The sequence below is a fragment of the Protopterus annectens genome, chromosome 4.part0 (assembly GCF_019279795.1).
Source record: "Protopterus annectens isolate FY-2018-M chromosome 4.part0, PAN1.0, whole genome shotgun sequence".
Classification (NCBI taxonomy): Eukaryota; Metazoa; Chordata; order Ceratodontiformes; family Protopteridae; genus Protopterus; species Protopterus annectens.
In genome coordinates, this window is record NC_056733.1 from 582,951,383 (window position 1) to 582,968,552 (window position 17,170).

Here is a 17,170-nt window from a genome sequence, read left to right on the forward strand (position 1 = left end):
GTGTTTAGGTGGGGGGTTAGTTCATTCTGCAGTTCGTGCAAGACGCAGCCTGGGACACCATCTGGCTGCATTAACACTGCGTTTTTGGCTTTTGAAAGGGCTATTTTCACCTGAGCGTTTGTGATTTCTGAGACACCACACTTTTCCGTTATTGTTGTGGGCCTTTTTGGGGGTGAGAGGGGGGTGAAGTTTGCACTGAATCCTTCTGCCAGGATGTTGGCAATATCAGTAGGTTCAGTATATTTTGTGCTATTTTGCACTAGTTCAGTGCATATCTGCGAGTTGCCACTTAGATTCTTAACATAGCTAAAGAAGGTTTTTTGGTTATCTTTTGAATCCTTGGCTATTTTTCTTTCAAAGTTAGCCTTGGATGATTTTATGAGGGACCTTAGTTTGTTACTGTTACTGATCAGGGATGTCTTTCCTTCTTGGGATTTGCTTTTTTTCTGAACTAGTTTCCTCCTTCTGTTGTATAGCTTGTTTATGGCAGGGGTCCACCAGACTGGTTTCCTTCTCTTAGAGGCATGAGTCTTGGTTTTGCTAGGGATGGAACGATCCATGCATCCTTGTAGGTGCTAATAGAGTGCATTTGTAAAGGTTTCTGCATCTTGGGCAGCGTTATCCTTTAGCGTGGGGGCTGTGAAACTTACTGCCTCTGTCTTAAGTAAGGTGAAGTTTGCTTTAGAAAAGGTTTTTACTGTGGTTTCCTCAGTTGGGGGTGGTGGTGGGGTGTGGACATTCAGAGTGATTAGTTTATGGTCTGATCTAACCAGTGACGGGTTGACCTCCAATGTGGAACACCTGTCGCCCATGTTTGTGATGACCAGGTTCAATATGTTTTCACCTCTGGTAAGGGAGTTTACCAGCTGATCCAAGGCATTTGATTTGATGAATTCCATGAAGCACTGGGCCTAGGAGTTTGTACTCGAGTAGTTTTCCCAGTTAATGGTAGGGTAATTGAAACTGCCCAATAGCAGGGTGTTCGGTAGGATCTTCATGTTTTCCAGTGTCTCCAGAAAGGTGGAGTGGTGGTCCTGGGTCATAGAGGGTGATCTGTAGCAGGCCACAATTTGCACTGCAGATTTGCCCGATGTTAGTTGCACATGGATGATCTCAGAGGTATCATGCTGCACCACTAACCTGGAGATGCAGGTATCCTTGATGAATATGGATACACCCCCTCCTTTTGTGTTTCGGTCCATGTTTGGTGGCCAAAACGTGTGGTACGAGTTGTAGCCCAGTAGTGCTGGGGTGCTCTCTGGAGCCTTGAACCAGGTTTCAGTTACTGCACAGATGTCAACGTTCTTCATACTGAAGAGTGCTTCGAGCACGTGCATTTTGAGATTTAAACTCTTGGCATTGAGTAGCATAACCCTCAGTTTTTTGTTAATTGTGCTATTTACAGAGGTGGGTTTGACTTTTGTGCCTTGCCTAAAAAAGGCACTATGGGGATAGCAAGAGCCTTGGCCAGTATTCAAAAGCCTAGGGGTGACAGGTGCAAACTGTCTCTTGTGAAGCAACGCGGCTTGTCGAGCATGTAGTCCTAGGCTGACACACACTGGATCCCCTTTGAATGACACCAGAAGTTTAGCCAATTGTTGAAATTGATCATTTTTTTTCTTTATACTGTGGTATCATTCTTGGTAAGGGCAGGATGCTACTCAGGGTCAGGGTCATACCAGCCTGGGCTACATGATCAGAGAGCTCTTCCATGTCTCTTTTCATGTAGTCCAGGGAGGTATGTCTCAGGTCATTAACACCAACATGAACAATGACAGAGTCATATTTGTACTTGTTCTGGAGTGACCTGAGTGCTTGTGTTATGTGGCAGATTCTGGCTCCCGACAGGCAGCTAACAGTAACCTTCTGCTTGTCCAGAGTGGGACGTCAGTGTGCCTGACTACAGAGTCACCTATTGCTGGTGATAAGTGGGTTGAGGACCCGGCCTACACTAACCTATGCCAGGGACCCAGGTTAATGATGGGAGGGGTCTATGTGCCCCTGTTGGCCAGTCAGTACCCAACATAAAGCCCAACAGATCTGGATAAATAAACTACTGTCTGGCCAGAGTCCAGTTTCCCAGCTTGGGTAACCTGGGATAGCTTTTTTGAGCGAAAGCTAGATGTAAAACCAATCAACCTGCCAAACATTAATTAAAAATCGCCACACTCAGTGTAGGTTCACTGACAGGATGAGGCTTGGAAATGGATGACATAATGGTAAGAAGGACACTGGACATTCTACATATCCAGGAGAAAAGGTGGAAGGGCAGTGCACAAAAGCCACTTTCTTGGGAACTGGAATCTATGATTCAGGCGGAAGACAGGCTAGAAATGGTGTAGGAATTGTGGTGAGGGAGAGGCTTCAGAAAAGAGTGAGGGATGTCTTCAGAATTAGTGACAGACTCATGGCAATCAGACTTCAGTGTAATGATTGGGCAGTATTCATCATCTCAGCCTATGCCCCACAGCAAGGTTGTAACAGTGAGGAAAAGAGTGCCTTCAGACAGCATTTGCAGGACCTACTAGATACTGCAGGACAACAGAAATTGGTGTTGATAATGAGTGACCTGAATGCATATATCAGGACAGACAAAACAGGATATGAGGACTGTCTGGGTCCGCATGGGTAAGGCAACAGGAATAAAGGAGATGCCATTCTAGACTTCTGTCTGAAAAATGGCTTGATGGTAGCCAGCACATTGTTCGTAAAGAGAGACAGTCACAAGATTACATACAAAAGTGGCCAATATGCAACTCAGGTAGACTTCTGCCTAGTAAGGGAAGGGACATGGGTAGAATCAGTAATTACAAAGTCATTCCCAGTGAAACAGTCGCCCCACATCATGAACTACTGGTTGCCACAATCAGGTGCAAGCAGGGGTCAGAGAAGGTTCTAAGATCAACAGAGATCAGGCTGAAGATTTGGAAGTTGACTGGAGAGAAAGCACAACAGTTCAAGGAATTACTCAGAGCTGTAGCACCTTAAAAAGAAGAAAAATAGGTGGAGTTGAAGAAAAATGGCAGTGCCTCAAAACAGCATATGTAAGGGCTACAGAACAGATGTGAGGTCGAGCCAGGTATGGAAATTAGGTACATAAGGAAAGCTGGTAGTGGAATCAAGAAGATAAGGAAGTCATCAAAATAAAGAAGGAGTGCAAGAAAATGTGGGAGACAGAAAAGACAGCCCAGGCTAGGAAGGAATACTGATTTGCTAACAAAGAGGCTAATAAAGGAGTTGCAACAGTAAAGAACAAGACATAAAAGGCACTCTACCATCTTCTGGAAATTGGCTCAGTGGACTGCACAAAAAACGTCTATCAAGCTGCAAGACAAAGGCAGACACCCTTCATAAGGGATACCAACAGCAACAAGCTGCTAACTAGTCCACAGGACATAAAAGGCAGATGGAAGGAGTATATCAGTGGCTTCTGAATGAAGAAAGCCCACTCAAGCTGTACTACCTCAGACACAGCCTACGGTGAGAGAAGAGGAGGAGCCCACCCTAGAAGAAGAAGTAAGAACAGCACTAATGAAAATGAAGTCAGGGAAAGCAGCAGGCTCAGATGTGGTCACAGTGGATATGATTGAGATGTTGGGTGAGATAGGGGAGAAATGGCTCCTGGGGGTACTCATAGCAGTGTGGAGAGAAAAGAGTATCCCAGATGACTGGAGAATAAACACACTACTGCCAGTTTTCAAGAACAAAATGACATTCACAACTATGGGTAATACAGAGGCTATCAAACTCCTATCACACTGCATGAAAGTTCTGGGAAGGGTAACTGATAAACAAATATGCAGAGTAGTATAAAGTAGGATGGGAAAGGAGCAGTTTGGATTCAGATCAAGATGCAGCACAACCGACCCAATTTGCAGTGAGACAGATACTTTAGAAAAAGCTTGAAATGAGGAAAGTATCCAAATGGGCATTTTTAGACTTGAAGAATACAGAAGACATATCACAAGGTCCCAAGAAACCTGATTTGGGCAGTTCTGTGGTGGTTTAAAGTACCAGAAACATTGGCAGAATTAGTGCAAGCTATGTACAATGACCTGATGACTCAATTATGAACAGTGGCCAGTCTTACAGAGGGGGGTCCCAGTAAGAGTGGGTATGCATCAGGGTTCAATTCTGAGCCAATTGCTGTTCTTAATGGTGATGGACTTCATTAGCAAACTGGTCAGATGGGACAGCTCCACAAAGTTGCTGTATGCAGAAGATGTGGCATTACAGGCAGATTCTGAACCGAAATTCAGCAAAGGTTAAAGGGATGGACTGCAAAACTGAAGGCACATGGGATGAAACTGAGAACAGATACGTCAGTTATAATGGCAACAAAAGGGGGAAATTAGAAAAAGCTGAAAATTAAGATAGACGGGAAGATAGTGTAACAGGTTAACAGCTTCAAGTATCTGGGAGAGGAGGTTGAGGGGAATTGAAGTCTGAATGAGGATGTCAAAGCTAGAATAAGGGGGGGCTACAACCAATTAGCACAGAGTGTCAGGGGTGGTGTATGACAGAAGAATGCCAAAGAAACTGAAAAGTATGGTGTATGAAACAGTGGTGTGACCAGTACTACTGTATGGTACAGAAACTTGGGTAGTAAAGACAAGAGTAGTTGAGGAAGCTAGAAGTGAGGAAGATGAAGTGCTTAAGATGGGTGGTAAGATGCATGATGTGGGACAGATGAAGAAATTAGGATATAAGAACAAAAGCCAAAGTAGCTCCAATTGTAGAAAAGGTCTTAGAGAACATACTACAGTGGTTCAGGTATATTATGTAGGACAGCAGAAGACAATCTGCTGAAGGAGATTTGGGACAGACAGGAAGAAGGCAAAAGGAAGATGAGGGCATCTAGAAAAGAGGAAGATGGATTGTGTGAAAGAAGGCCTACAACAGTCAGGCATGAATGTCAAAGAAGGAAGGAGAATGGCATTGAACAGGGAGAGATGGCGATGAGTGACATGACACTTCAACCCCATGTAGAAAATGGGGAAAACCCGGTAATGATGATGATAATGATGATGAATGATATGACTTTGTTGGACCTGGATGCCATGACATTAGTTACAAGTTAGGTGACATAGAATGATTTTCTTACTGCCTTGGCATCATGTTGGTCAAGGGCTAGATTACTATCTACATATTTTCTCAGATCCCTGACTATCGGGTCAAATCTTAGGGGTGTCTTATTGATGGAGTAATTGGAATAATTAGCCTGGGTGACAATTTTCCCAAAAGGCACTGTAATACATCTGTTGGCATTGAGTTTTAATCCATGACTTTGGCACCAGTCATTTGTCTGTGATAGACCCTCTTGTAAGATGTTTGTGTCATAGGGGAAATTATAACAGCTCCCAATTTGCAGTCTTCTGTGAACTTGCTCAGTCAAAGGCCTTTGACATTAACCTTTATGACTGAGAACTAGATGCCAGATGGGAGCAGTCCCAACATGGAGCCCTGAGGTACCTCACTGGTGACAGGTCTATTAGTGAAGGTGGTCTCACCAATCCTGACCTCTTGGGTCCTGTCTGTGTGGCCACCTGGCAATCCAGTGAGTTATGTAGGGGTTTATGCTCAATTTAGTGAGTTTTCCAACTATACCCAAGTGGGGCATTGTATAAAAAAATATGCTAGACTGTACATGCATTCATATTGTTCTGGTATCCCTTAGACCCTATGTTCATCCTCTTACTCCACCAAATGTTTTATTCTAAAAATTGTGACAGCAACAGCAAATTATATTTATTTACATAAATGTTTATGAGGTTAACTAGATTGAGATATTGGAGACAGATATGCATATAACAGGTGCCAGAATGTTGTCTGTGCAAAAGAACAAGTATGCAGTCACATTTTAAAGGAATAACAGGACAAAAGAACAGAATAATTTGCTATTTTTTACTTTGGGGGTAAAATGAAAACAGAGGAGTATGCCAGAGCTGTAGAAAACGGAAATGTCAGTACATTGCTGTTTCACTTTTCATTCTTGTTACAGATATATAAAATTAAACACATAAATGTAAAATGAAAAAAAAAACACTGCTGCAGGTACATTATTAGGAGCTAAAGAAATATTTTCAAAAATGAGCACTTATAGGCTGTTCTGCAGCCACCTGAGCCCTAGCTGCTAGAATACCAGTGTGTAATAGCCAGGGACTTGGGTGACTGCTACCTTGTATGCCAGTCTGCTCATGCTCGAACTTGAATACTGCATTCATGCAAGGTCCAGCACCTGCGGAGAGAGAATGCAGCTACTGCACATGACCCAAACACAGTATTCAAGTTTAGGCAAGGTTAATACAGAGGCCATGGGGATGGGAATGTAGGATGGAGTTTCAGGTAGCGATTGGGAAGGGACGTTAGGTTTAGGGAGTGGTAAGGGAGCTGAGATTTAGGAAATGGGAAAGGAGTTTAGGTTTAGGGATTGGGAAGGGATTTTAGGTTTAGGGAGTGGGAAGGGGGTTTAGATTTAGAGAGAATGAAGGACGTTTAGGGTTAGGGAGTAGGATTGCTGTTTTAGTGTCAGGAAATGTATGTGGAATTTAGGATTAGGGATGGGGAGTGGAGATTTAGGTTTAGGGAATGATCAGGGATTTGGGTTAGAGATGACATTCATATGTTTAAGACCAAGGAGTTTTTAGGGTTAGAGTTAGGGTTCTGGTATGGCTATGCAATTAACTAAAGTTGGGTGGTGGAAGGGATACATAATTTAATAGGATTAGACTGTTGGACTGGTGAGAGTTAAGGCATCTTCCAATTAAAACATGTGGCAGCAAACATGTCTTGAGCTAGCAGTACTCAACAAATATAGTAGACACCAATATATAAGAAGACAAATGTTTCAAACTTCCTTGTAATACACAGCAAGATTATGATGCAGACTTGAAACGTTCAGCATTTTTTCATCAACTAGATATGATTATTTTCTTAATATTACAAGTTATTTAAAAGTTCTATTTATTTTTGTTAAACAATTACATGGTGATAAATACGTAATGGGCATCTGTACAGTGCTGAGTTATCATAGCCCTTACAATTAAAAAAAGGAATTCTGGCAGTAGGAACTTTACAATATTTACCATTCTTATGCTTCAAAGAATATAACAACAATAAAATGTTGGTGTGACATCAACTGCAGAAAAATTTCAAAATTCAACCCGACAAGTTTTAGAAATTGTGTTAATACCAGAAAATGTAACAATAACATTGCTGCATTTAACAAGCTATAGTTAAAGCATAACTTCAGCTTAAGAAGAGAGCTTTAAAGGATCTATAGAAACTGGCTAATATTGAATAGAGAGAAATGTGAATTTAATTAAAACATACTTAAATTCTCCAAAGAAAGTTCAACAGAAAAAAAAACACATTCCTGTTCTGTTTATTGGATATGGCTACTCACAATGCAAGATTTATATATAATTTCTTAAGCATCACTGAGCTACTCAGAAATATGGTAGGAAAGGGTATATGACAAAGCTTTACAAAAGCAAAAAGAATGTAAGCAAAGAGAAGCAGCTCATACTTTACGTGAATTGTGTTAAATAGAGGTGTGTTGTGGGACTGTGTTGTGAAATGTATACAAGTTTACTGCTGCTGCAGTGATTTACTTTATTTGTAGCAAATTATATTTTAATTTAGATATTTACACTGATTTACAGAAACTGTCTCTGGTCTTCAAGTGCTGTTTACTGAAGAGTGTCGGACAAAGCTAAAGCTGTAATGCCAGACTATGTTTAAAGTAATTCTGACAGAGAACAGCTGCCAAATACACAAAAAAATGAAAAGACACAAAACTACTTTTTTTAAGAAAATGGTGAAGATTTATTTATTTATTTATTTATTTATTTATTTATTTATTTATTCTGAATGAAGTGAAGATGCATTTTAAAAGCCTAAGAGACTGCCTCTGAAGGCAACAATACTTTTACTGATCCACTCTTGCATTTTAAAACAGTAGGAGAAATGTTCAGACTGCAAAAGATGAGTGCTGCATCTCATATGAGTCTTGTTTGAAAACCTTCGGAACGTTTCTTTTTGCCCTAACAACACAGCTTAGAATACTTGTCTTATTCTTCCTTCAGACATACCATCCAGATCCCCTGACCACAATGTTATGCTTCTTGTTGTATATGCATCTTCTTGAAATGAGACCCTTACAGTTGCTCAAGACCCAGCTGTTCAAAATACAGGAACTTGCAGCCTGTCTGCTCACCTAGCCGAGCAGTTGCTCGAACTTGAAAGTGAGTTCAGGGAAGAAGCTGCCTCAATGATCAGATGCTATCAAAGTCTTGTTGTGAAACGGGTAAGTGGGGAAGGGAAATGGTGGTGCTTAAGTTTAGGGAGCAATCAAGAATTAGAGTTAGATTAGATAGTGCTAGGTTAGGGTTAGGGAGGCAAGGGGGGTTTTTGGATTAGGCAGCAATCATGTATTTACTCAGAGGTAGGATTAAGGAGGGGCAGAAACTTTTAGGTTTAGGGATAGATCAGGAGTTGGCTCAGAGTTAGTGTTAGGGAGCAAACAGGAGCTGGCTCAAACTTTGGGTTAGGGAGTGATCGGCTTCCATCATATAATTACAAAATACCAAGTCAAATAGTCATATATTATTAACTGAAAACCTAGGCTGATGATTTGCATATCTTCTATAAGTCACTATTCAGTAATGAAAAATTCAAGCACATGCAGTCCCCTTCCATTTATAAAAGACAAGAACCAAAAAATCTGTGTAACAGCAAGGCAGGCACACAGCAGTAAAAGCTCCAAAAAACAGTATAAAGTTATTTATTGAACGTGAGCGTTTTCGCAATGAACAGCATTGCTTCATCAGACAAAAAACACAGCACTGAATCCTCATATATATATACACTCAAGCTAAAAGCAATAAAAGCAATTATCCAATCATACTTGACAAAACTCCCTCCAAAACACTCCCTTATTAAACATTTCCCTGCTTACTTAAAAATTAAGGCAACAGCACTCAGTATTATGTTGCATTGTAGGACATATCATTTCAACTTCCTAGATTTCAGAACAGGTCTCATAGGGACAGAAAAATTTAATCCATACCCCCGATGTGCCCCAAGTCTCAGTATCCACTGTAACCCGACACTTTCTGTCCTGAAAAGAAGGAACCTTTTTGCAAACATATGCATCCACCAGCGATATGAAATATTATTACTGTGAGCAAACATCAAATAGAAAACTCATAAAAAATAATAAAAAAATAAAATTGCAAAGTATAGTTAGTACATTAGCAGTGTGCTACAGCGTAGTTGTTAATTTTCATTTTTACATGCAGTTCATTTCCAGCAGCAAGGTGAGTATTACATTTTTGTAATAGCCTTACCGTTTCTGGCCTCTTCCTGTTATCCAGCTCTGATGTAAAAAAGCATTGTTTGATAATATGATTTTTTGCGTTGCACATTAGCTAAAAGAAGAGAAAACAATGGTTACAATGATTAGAGAATGACTTTTCAGAAAAGGAATTATGAATTCAGGCAGACAGAACAAGATCAGGAAAAATGTGAAGAAAATTTATACAAACATACGCAGCATAATAGGAAGACATTTTATAGATACATCAAATGTGGTAGGAGTAAAGACATACACATTGATAAACTGTCTGTAAATTCTAAAATTTATTCTCAGAAACAACAGATTATAGATATATTTACACAATATTATATAATGCAGTTTGGCTCCTGGGGGAGGGGTGATAAATTGTTTAGGTAACATTCAAATAACTTTAAATACTAAAAATTAATTAGATTATATTCAAAGAGAACTATGCAAACTGGACCCCAAAATGTACAGGGAGGAAGAGAGAAGAGGGAATTAGTAATAATGATCTGAGAACTGTTCAGTGTGAACTCACAGTACCATTATATCTGCTATCCAAGCAGGTCCTTTAACTATAGGCAGATTTTCTTCAATTGGAAAAATGCACTTGTTAAACCTGTTTTTAAGGGGATACGGGAAATAGAACAAACCCATAGTTATATAGACTCATATGTTTGTTTTCTTGTTGTGGAAAAATAATGGAGATGGCTATTTTGGATAAATGATTATCTAAATTGCAACAGCTGGGACTTGAAACCATATGCCAGCATGGATATGTTGAAAATAGATCCATAACTATTTGTAACATGATATTTTATAACAATATAATAACAGCTATAAATAAAAAAGTGTGCTTTGATGCAATTTGTATAAACTTATCTTCAACTTTTGCTAGGGTCATACACAAAACACTGATCAATAAAATTTGATCAACTGGCATTAATGTAATCTTGATAAGATGAATATCTGCATGGGTTACAAATAGGAAATGGGAAGTATCATACAGCAAATGGACAGGTGAAATTCTTTATTTACAGTTAGTGTGTCTCACAGGTCTCTGCCTTAGAGCCATATTTGTTTAGGCTGTATTTTTCATATCTATCTTTTTCATATGAGGTGCTTTATAATCTGTATTTAGATAACTTGAAAATGGGTACACTGATCATATCTTTTACAGACAGGGTATGTCTATAAAAATTAACTTGACTAAGTTGACTTTTGGGCACAGGCGAATAATCTGCTGATAAATATATCTCAAAATAAGCATATGAGATTTAGGAGACATAGTCTGACTGGTGAATACTTATTTCAGCAAACAGTGATTGAACCTCTAGATTCATTTAAGGACCTGGATATATGAATAGATTCAACTTTAAGTTTTTCTGATCATATCAACCAACTATATAATGATAGTTATAAAACTATAGGCTGCATAAAAAGCTTTACAAAGTCTAGGAAATCAGAAATAATGAAATTGTTTGTAACTTACAACAGACCCAAACTAGAGTATGGAATAATAATATGGAAATATTATCACAAAACTAGCATGACTAAATTGGAAAGAGTACAACAGAACTACACCAAGGGCATCAATGGATGTGAAGATTTAAGTTATAGTTTTAGTTTATATATATATATATATATATATATATATATATATATATATATATATATATCAGGTATATAGGGCATTTTAGAGCTAACTACCTCTGTGAATGTTTGGGGTTATCAAAGAGTAATAGAGAATCATCAGTCGACCTGAGTAGATGATATAGGAAGGAGAGATGTACTAATTAGTTCTCTGACAGAGTAGGTTATGCATGGAATAAACTACTAAATCATATTAAAGAAAAAAAATAGTTTAGATATTTTCATGAACAACTTGGCCACTTACTGTGGGGATGATTGTTTTGACATTTTGGCAGGCTAGATGGGGATTATTTCTAGTGCCTGAAATATTTGTATTTATGTATGTATGTATGCATGTATGTATATTTGTATGTAGATAAGTAGACACATGCAGTTGTCTAGCTAATGATATTATATATGAGCCCTTGGGTCTGCTTTATTTAACTGAAAGCTGATTCCAGCGAATGCAAGTCCATCAACACAAATGCATCGAACTGCAAAATAAGCGAACTCACAAAACCACGAAATTACCGTGAAATTCGAAATGTGGAAGTGTTTTGGTTGGCCCGTCTGAGCTACAGATCTGTAAGGTAAGTGTGCGATAGTTACGGACATTAGGGTGCGGGTTAAGGTAAGTGCATAGATAGGTAATGTAATATGGGTAATGCATTTAACGTTTAGTGTAGGGTTTGAGGTAGGGGTTTGGTTAGTGTATGTGTGTGGTTAATTTATTTTGTTTGGGTATAGCTCCGTAGGGTAAGTGTGTGGTAGTTACGGACCTTAGGGTTAGGGAGGGGTTAAGGAGAGTGCATAGATAGTGGTGTATGTGGGGTTTAGTGTAGGGTTAGAAGTAGGGTTTTGGTTGGTGTATGTTTGTGGTTTATTTATTTTGTTTGGGTGTGTAGTATGTTTTGGGCGGTGGGGTTTGCCGAGTATGACAAATCGATATTTTGAGTTTCGCGGTTTTGTGAGTTCACTCATTTTGCGGTTCGATGTATATGTGTTGATGGATTTGCAGCTTTCGGTTAATTAAAGTAGACTAGAGCCCTTATACATGAAATAATGTAAAAGGAATCATCATTATTTATTCACTGTAGTTCATTAGAGAATGTTTTTTTGTGATGTTTAGTTGTTTTTTTAGTTATTAGCACATTTCACAGCCTTACCATAAATTCTGCACTTAAATCATCTAGGTTTTCACAGATGACCTTGTTGCAGTTTCCAGAGACTTTAAGGAAGAACACAGTTATGAGAACAGATAGTTTTGTTCTTTTTTTCTTGGATTTCCACTTCTCATCAAGCTACATGTTGCCGAGGGTGTATCTGGTTTAGTTTAGCTCTATGACATGCATCTCCCTTATAACTGTTTTCCATTGGATGTCACTGCTGGTGTGGTTTCTGAGTGTTCAATGGCAGCAATTCATTTCTTTCAGGAGGTTTCTCCTTTCACATTTGTGTGACTGTGGAATAAGTTTAGGGGTGTAGGAGCTTGCCCTCACATGAGGGTGAATTTTCTTGATATTCTTTTTATTGAACAGTTCACAAAACACAATTCCATAATTACATAAATCATCAAAACATTTTTTGGATGTTTCTACCCTTAGTACATGGTAATACTGTATATATATATATATATATATATATATATATATATATGTATATATATATATATATATATATATATATATATATATATATATATATATATACATATATATACATATATACATATATATATATATATATATATATATATTAAAAAAACAATACCAAACATGGCATTCATTTTTCATACACTATTTAAACATCCCTTGTTTGTTTTTGTTTTCTTCAATATTCTAACTTCATATTTGTTATTCTCCCCAGCCTTACCCTCTTTAGGGAGAGACAAGCAAACCTTAATAGTATGTACGTTATAATACAACATCAAGCAAAGGTATGACATCAACTGTATTCCCCTAAGCCTTACATAAGCCACTTATTAAATTTATATTCAAGAGTACCTGTCCAAGGCTCACACCATTCCTTCCTCCATTTTTCTTCCCTTTTCTTATTCCCCACAAACTGCAAATATACACCTATATGGCCAAAATGTATTGACCTTCATAACTGCATCCAGCTAACTTATCTGCTTTCTCCAACCTTTAGCAATAAGACTCCTTACTCATTAAACCAGGTAAAGTGATTTCACTTTCTTTTGCTCCTTCCACCCATGTCCAAGAGTGCAAGCTTCCAACAATCAGAAACATGCTTTTCTGCACCCTTACCTGTTTCCCTGTACAGCAATTCCATATGTGCTTGATTACCTAGCATTCCAAAACATATGTAAATTCCTGCTTCCTTCTCTCCACACACCCAATTCCAATATCTTTGTAGTTGAATTGGTGTTCTGAATCATCTATGCAACCATCTCATATACTGGTCCCAAATTATAATTTAATTTATCATATCTTCTCTGCATCTCAGCCCATTCTTTCACAGATATAGCTGAACCTTCTACAATCTATTACTTGTCCATATTTATTTTCTATTAACCTTGCAAAAATTTTCCTGCATTTACCTTCTAATTTTAAATCACCATCCTCTTGAGCACTGAGCATTATCTCCTATTCCTGTATCAGATGCATTATAGCAAACTTTACTAACCATGCCTTAATAGCCAGTTTCAGCTGCCTAAATTGTAACCATTCCCTTTCCTTCAAACCAGAAATCTGCCTCTTCCTCTACCCCTAAAGGCTTTCATTTGTACTTCTCTCCTATGTCCTCTACTCTGTACATCAGTTGTCTACCTTGTTCAGCTCCCGTGTTCTTCACCTATTCCAATTCAAAGTTTTGCCTTGCATTTTAACATTAGGGTTCTTTTACACATGCTTATAAATCTAATATTTCTATGTAACTGTCCTCTACATCCTTCTGCCTTCCAGAAGTCCAGGATATTCTTTAACCTATCACTCTCCCATGCATCATCCCTCAACTCTGGGTCTTCTTGGGTACCATGTAAAAATGCTATCCTCACTGCCTGCTAATACATCTGGAAGTGAGGCATGTCCCAACCTCCACATCTTCTCTCCAGTTGTAAATTTTCTTTTGCTGTCCTACTTCCCTTGTTGCTCCCAGACATACTTATCACAAGTGCTCTGTATCTTCCGAACCCACTTAGTCTCATCCTCTACTGGGGAGGTGCCTAAACATATACAGCACCCTTGGAAGTAACATGATTGGCACGGCATTAATTCTTTCTAGCAGTGTATTAGATTTACTAAATCATCTACTCAACAAACCATTAACTTGGATTCTTGTACAATCTGGTTTAAAGTCCTCCAAACTCTTACATACAGATATTTACTCCCCCCTTTCCTTCCACTCAATTCCTCTTTTATTCTGCCCACTCCCATTCCCATTCTGATTTGCAGATTCTTATTTCAGTCACACTGAAATCTTGAATTCCATTTTGATTCTTCAAATATCTCCTAAATTTATTTCATCACTAAGTCTAGCCTATCTGTTATCTGCATATAGCTAACCAAGATATTTTAAGTGAACAAATATCAGAAAGGTGCTTTTTAGCAGTGCCTATTTCCTTCACTTTACATCCTTATTTCATGCAGTTTAGAATTGCCGTTGTAAGTTCAAGGATGTTAAATACAATCTTTAGAACAATGGAAATAAACATTTGATTATGGGGAAATATATACTAGTCTGAAATTGGTGTATATTGGTGAAATTCCTTTTCTCTTAAGTACAGTGAGATTTGGAGTTAGTATAAGTAATGGAGTTGTGAGTTTGCAGCTCCCCACAAAAGTCATACAAAGGGGTTTGTCCCCTGAAACAAATGTCTTTAATGTTTAATAGTGACTTTAGCAGTTTGGTCTTACTTCTTCTGAATCATGCTTATCAATTTTAGTTTCAGGACTCACATCATCAGGACTTTAACTCTAATAGGATAACTACAGTTTGTAAAAGAGTAAATTCTTCAATCCTTGTCAAGACAGTTTTATTGTTCCATTATATTCAGCAACGTGAAAGAAAGGAGCAAAAAGAAGAATCCACAACCGGCCACAATACAAACACGGGTTTAATGGAAAACTTCTGAAACTCTAGCACCTCGGCTCTCAGCCTTCCAGGAATAATACAATTACACAACATTTCACAAACCTTTCTTATAATACAATCAATTAATTAATTATTCAATTACATAATAATTGCTTCCAATTAATTTCTAGATTTAAACCTACAGGTACCATAGTATTAAATTTTAAAATGTAAATGGATTCCTTATAAAGAGGTTTCTCCTTAATATCACATACTTCACCAATTTTCATAAAAACATGTTCTAAACAGAAACTTGTAACAAAGAATAATCACTATCATGCACTGCTTTAAAATGCATAGCAATATTGCATTCAGTTTTATTATGCTTTATGTCCCTTATGTTCCTGTATTCTGATTTTCAATTTTCTTTTACTTTCCCCTATATAAAATAAATTACAGGGACATTTGAGGTCATACACTACACCTTCACTATTACAGTGAAAAATGGGCACCATTTATTTTCCTAAAACTTGTAACAATACAGGAACATATGGAACAACAGCCACAAGGGTATGTACCCTTCAAACCAGAAGTCACAAATAATGCCTCATTAGGCATGGGAAAATAACTAGAAACTAAAAAGTCCTTCAAACTCTTTCCTGTTTTATAGGAAATAGAAGGACAATATGCTATAATTCTTTTCAACTTCATATCCTGAAGTAAAAATTTCCAGCAATTGTGCAGTATTTTTATTGATCCTACTACTAAGACTATTATATACTGAGACAAAATATATCTGATCCTTATGAGATTCACTATTAATTGCCACCTTATTCATATCATTACGGCACTGGTTCAGTCCCAATCTGTGTGCAACAACTTTCTGCAAAGACTTCTTAACCATATCACAGTTGTACCCTCTATTTATAAATATGTAAAAAGTGGACCTACACTCTGTTATAAAATCTCCCCAATCACTACAAATTATGTGCATGTGAAGAAACTCTCCATAAGGTAGAGACTCCAATAGATGCTGGGGGTGAAAACTAGCCCCATGTAAAAAGTGGGTATTGTCAATAAATTTCCTATGGACAGATGTCTTAATACCCCCACCATTAATCCCTTCTAATACTAAATCTGAAAAGATGACCATGTTACCACACTGTATATCATCCAAACTAAGACCATAAATGTTCTGTTCTAAATCCAAACAGAAGTTCATTGTTCATTACATTATGTCTACTGCCCTCACATATAAAAATTAAATCATTGATATATCTGTATAAGCAATAACATTATTTCTTACAAACTGATGCTTATACAGATATTCCAACTCAAAAAGGGCCATAAACACATTTGCATACATGGGGGCAAAAGATGCCTTGTAACTGATGATAGATACAGCCATCAAAAGCAAAATAACTATTTAACAAACAAAAGTGTGTATGTTCTATAATATAACAAGACAAAGGAGAATTTCATAAAAAATAATTTGAAGCTTTAATACCGTCCTGATGTTTAATACTGGTATAAAAACTTTTTGCACCCATGACTACATAATACATGTAATTATTCCACTTAATATCTCGTATTCTGTCCAACAAATCAAAATAATCTTTGATATAAGACTGTAACTTCATAACATAAGGCTTTAGATATTCATGTATAAGTAAACCTATATTAGTTAAAAAATATTTATGAGCACCTAGAAATGGACAACCTGGAGGGCTCTGTAAATTTTTATGTAGTTTTGGCAAACAATAAAAGGCAGGTATCTTGCACCCCCCTTTCACATTTTCTCATAACATCTCCTTGAGTCAAATAACCTAGTCTGACCCCCTTCTCTAATAACACCTTATATTATATCATGGCATTATTATAATCAACAATATCACATCTTCCATAAACATCCTCTTTCCTGGGATGTTCATAACACATGTTAACATATTGTGTGTAATGTAAAACAACTATTTTGTTCCCTTTATCTGAGGGCTTAATTATGATATCTTTTCTTTGACTTAAACCAACCAAAGACTTCCATTCAGTTTTACTTAGGTTATATGTAACAGCTTTATATTTATCAAAACCATCAAACAATTGTATTATTTGATAATTCAGCATAACAGAAAATTGCTTTATTATCTCATTAGTATAAGGGGGAATGAA

The 17,170-nt window shown here is 37.5% G+C and overlaps 1 protein-coding gene across 1 annotated transcript in view; it reads right to left on the bottom strand.

Moving 5' to 3' along the window:
* The window catches only part of MYO1H (myosin IH), an 835,299-nt gene that overhangs the window by 586,206 nt on the left and 231,923 nt on the right, over positions 1-17,170 (bottom strand). Inside the window, exon 16 of the mRNA XM_044068514.1 lies at positions 9,351-9,431. Coding sequence (XP_043924449.1) covers positions 9,351-9,431 — 81 coding nt within the window. The remainder of the gene's footprint in view (positions 1-9,350; positions 9,432-17,170) is intronic.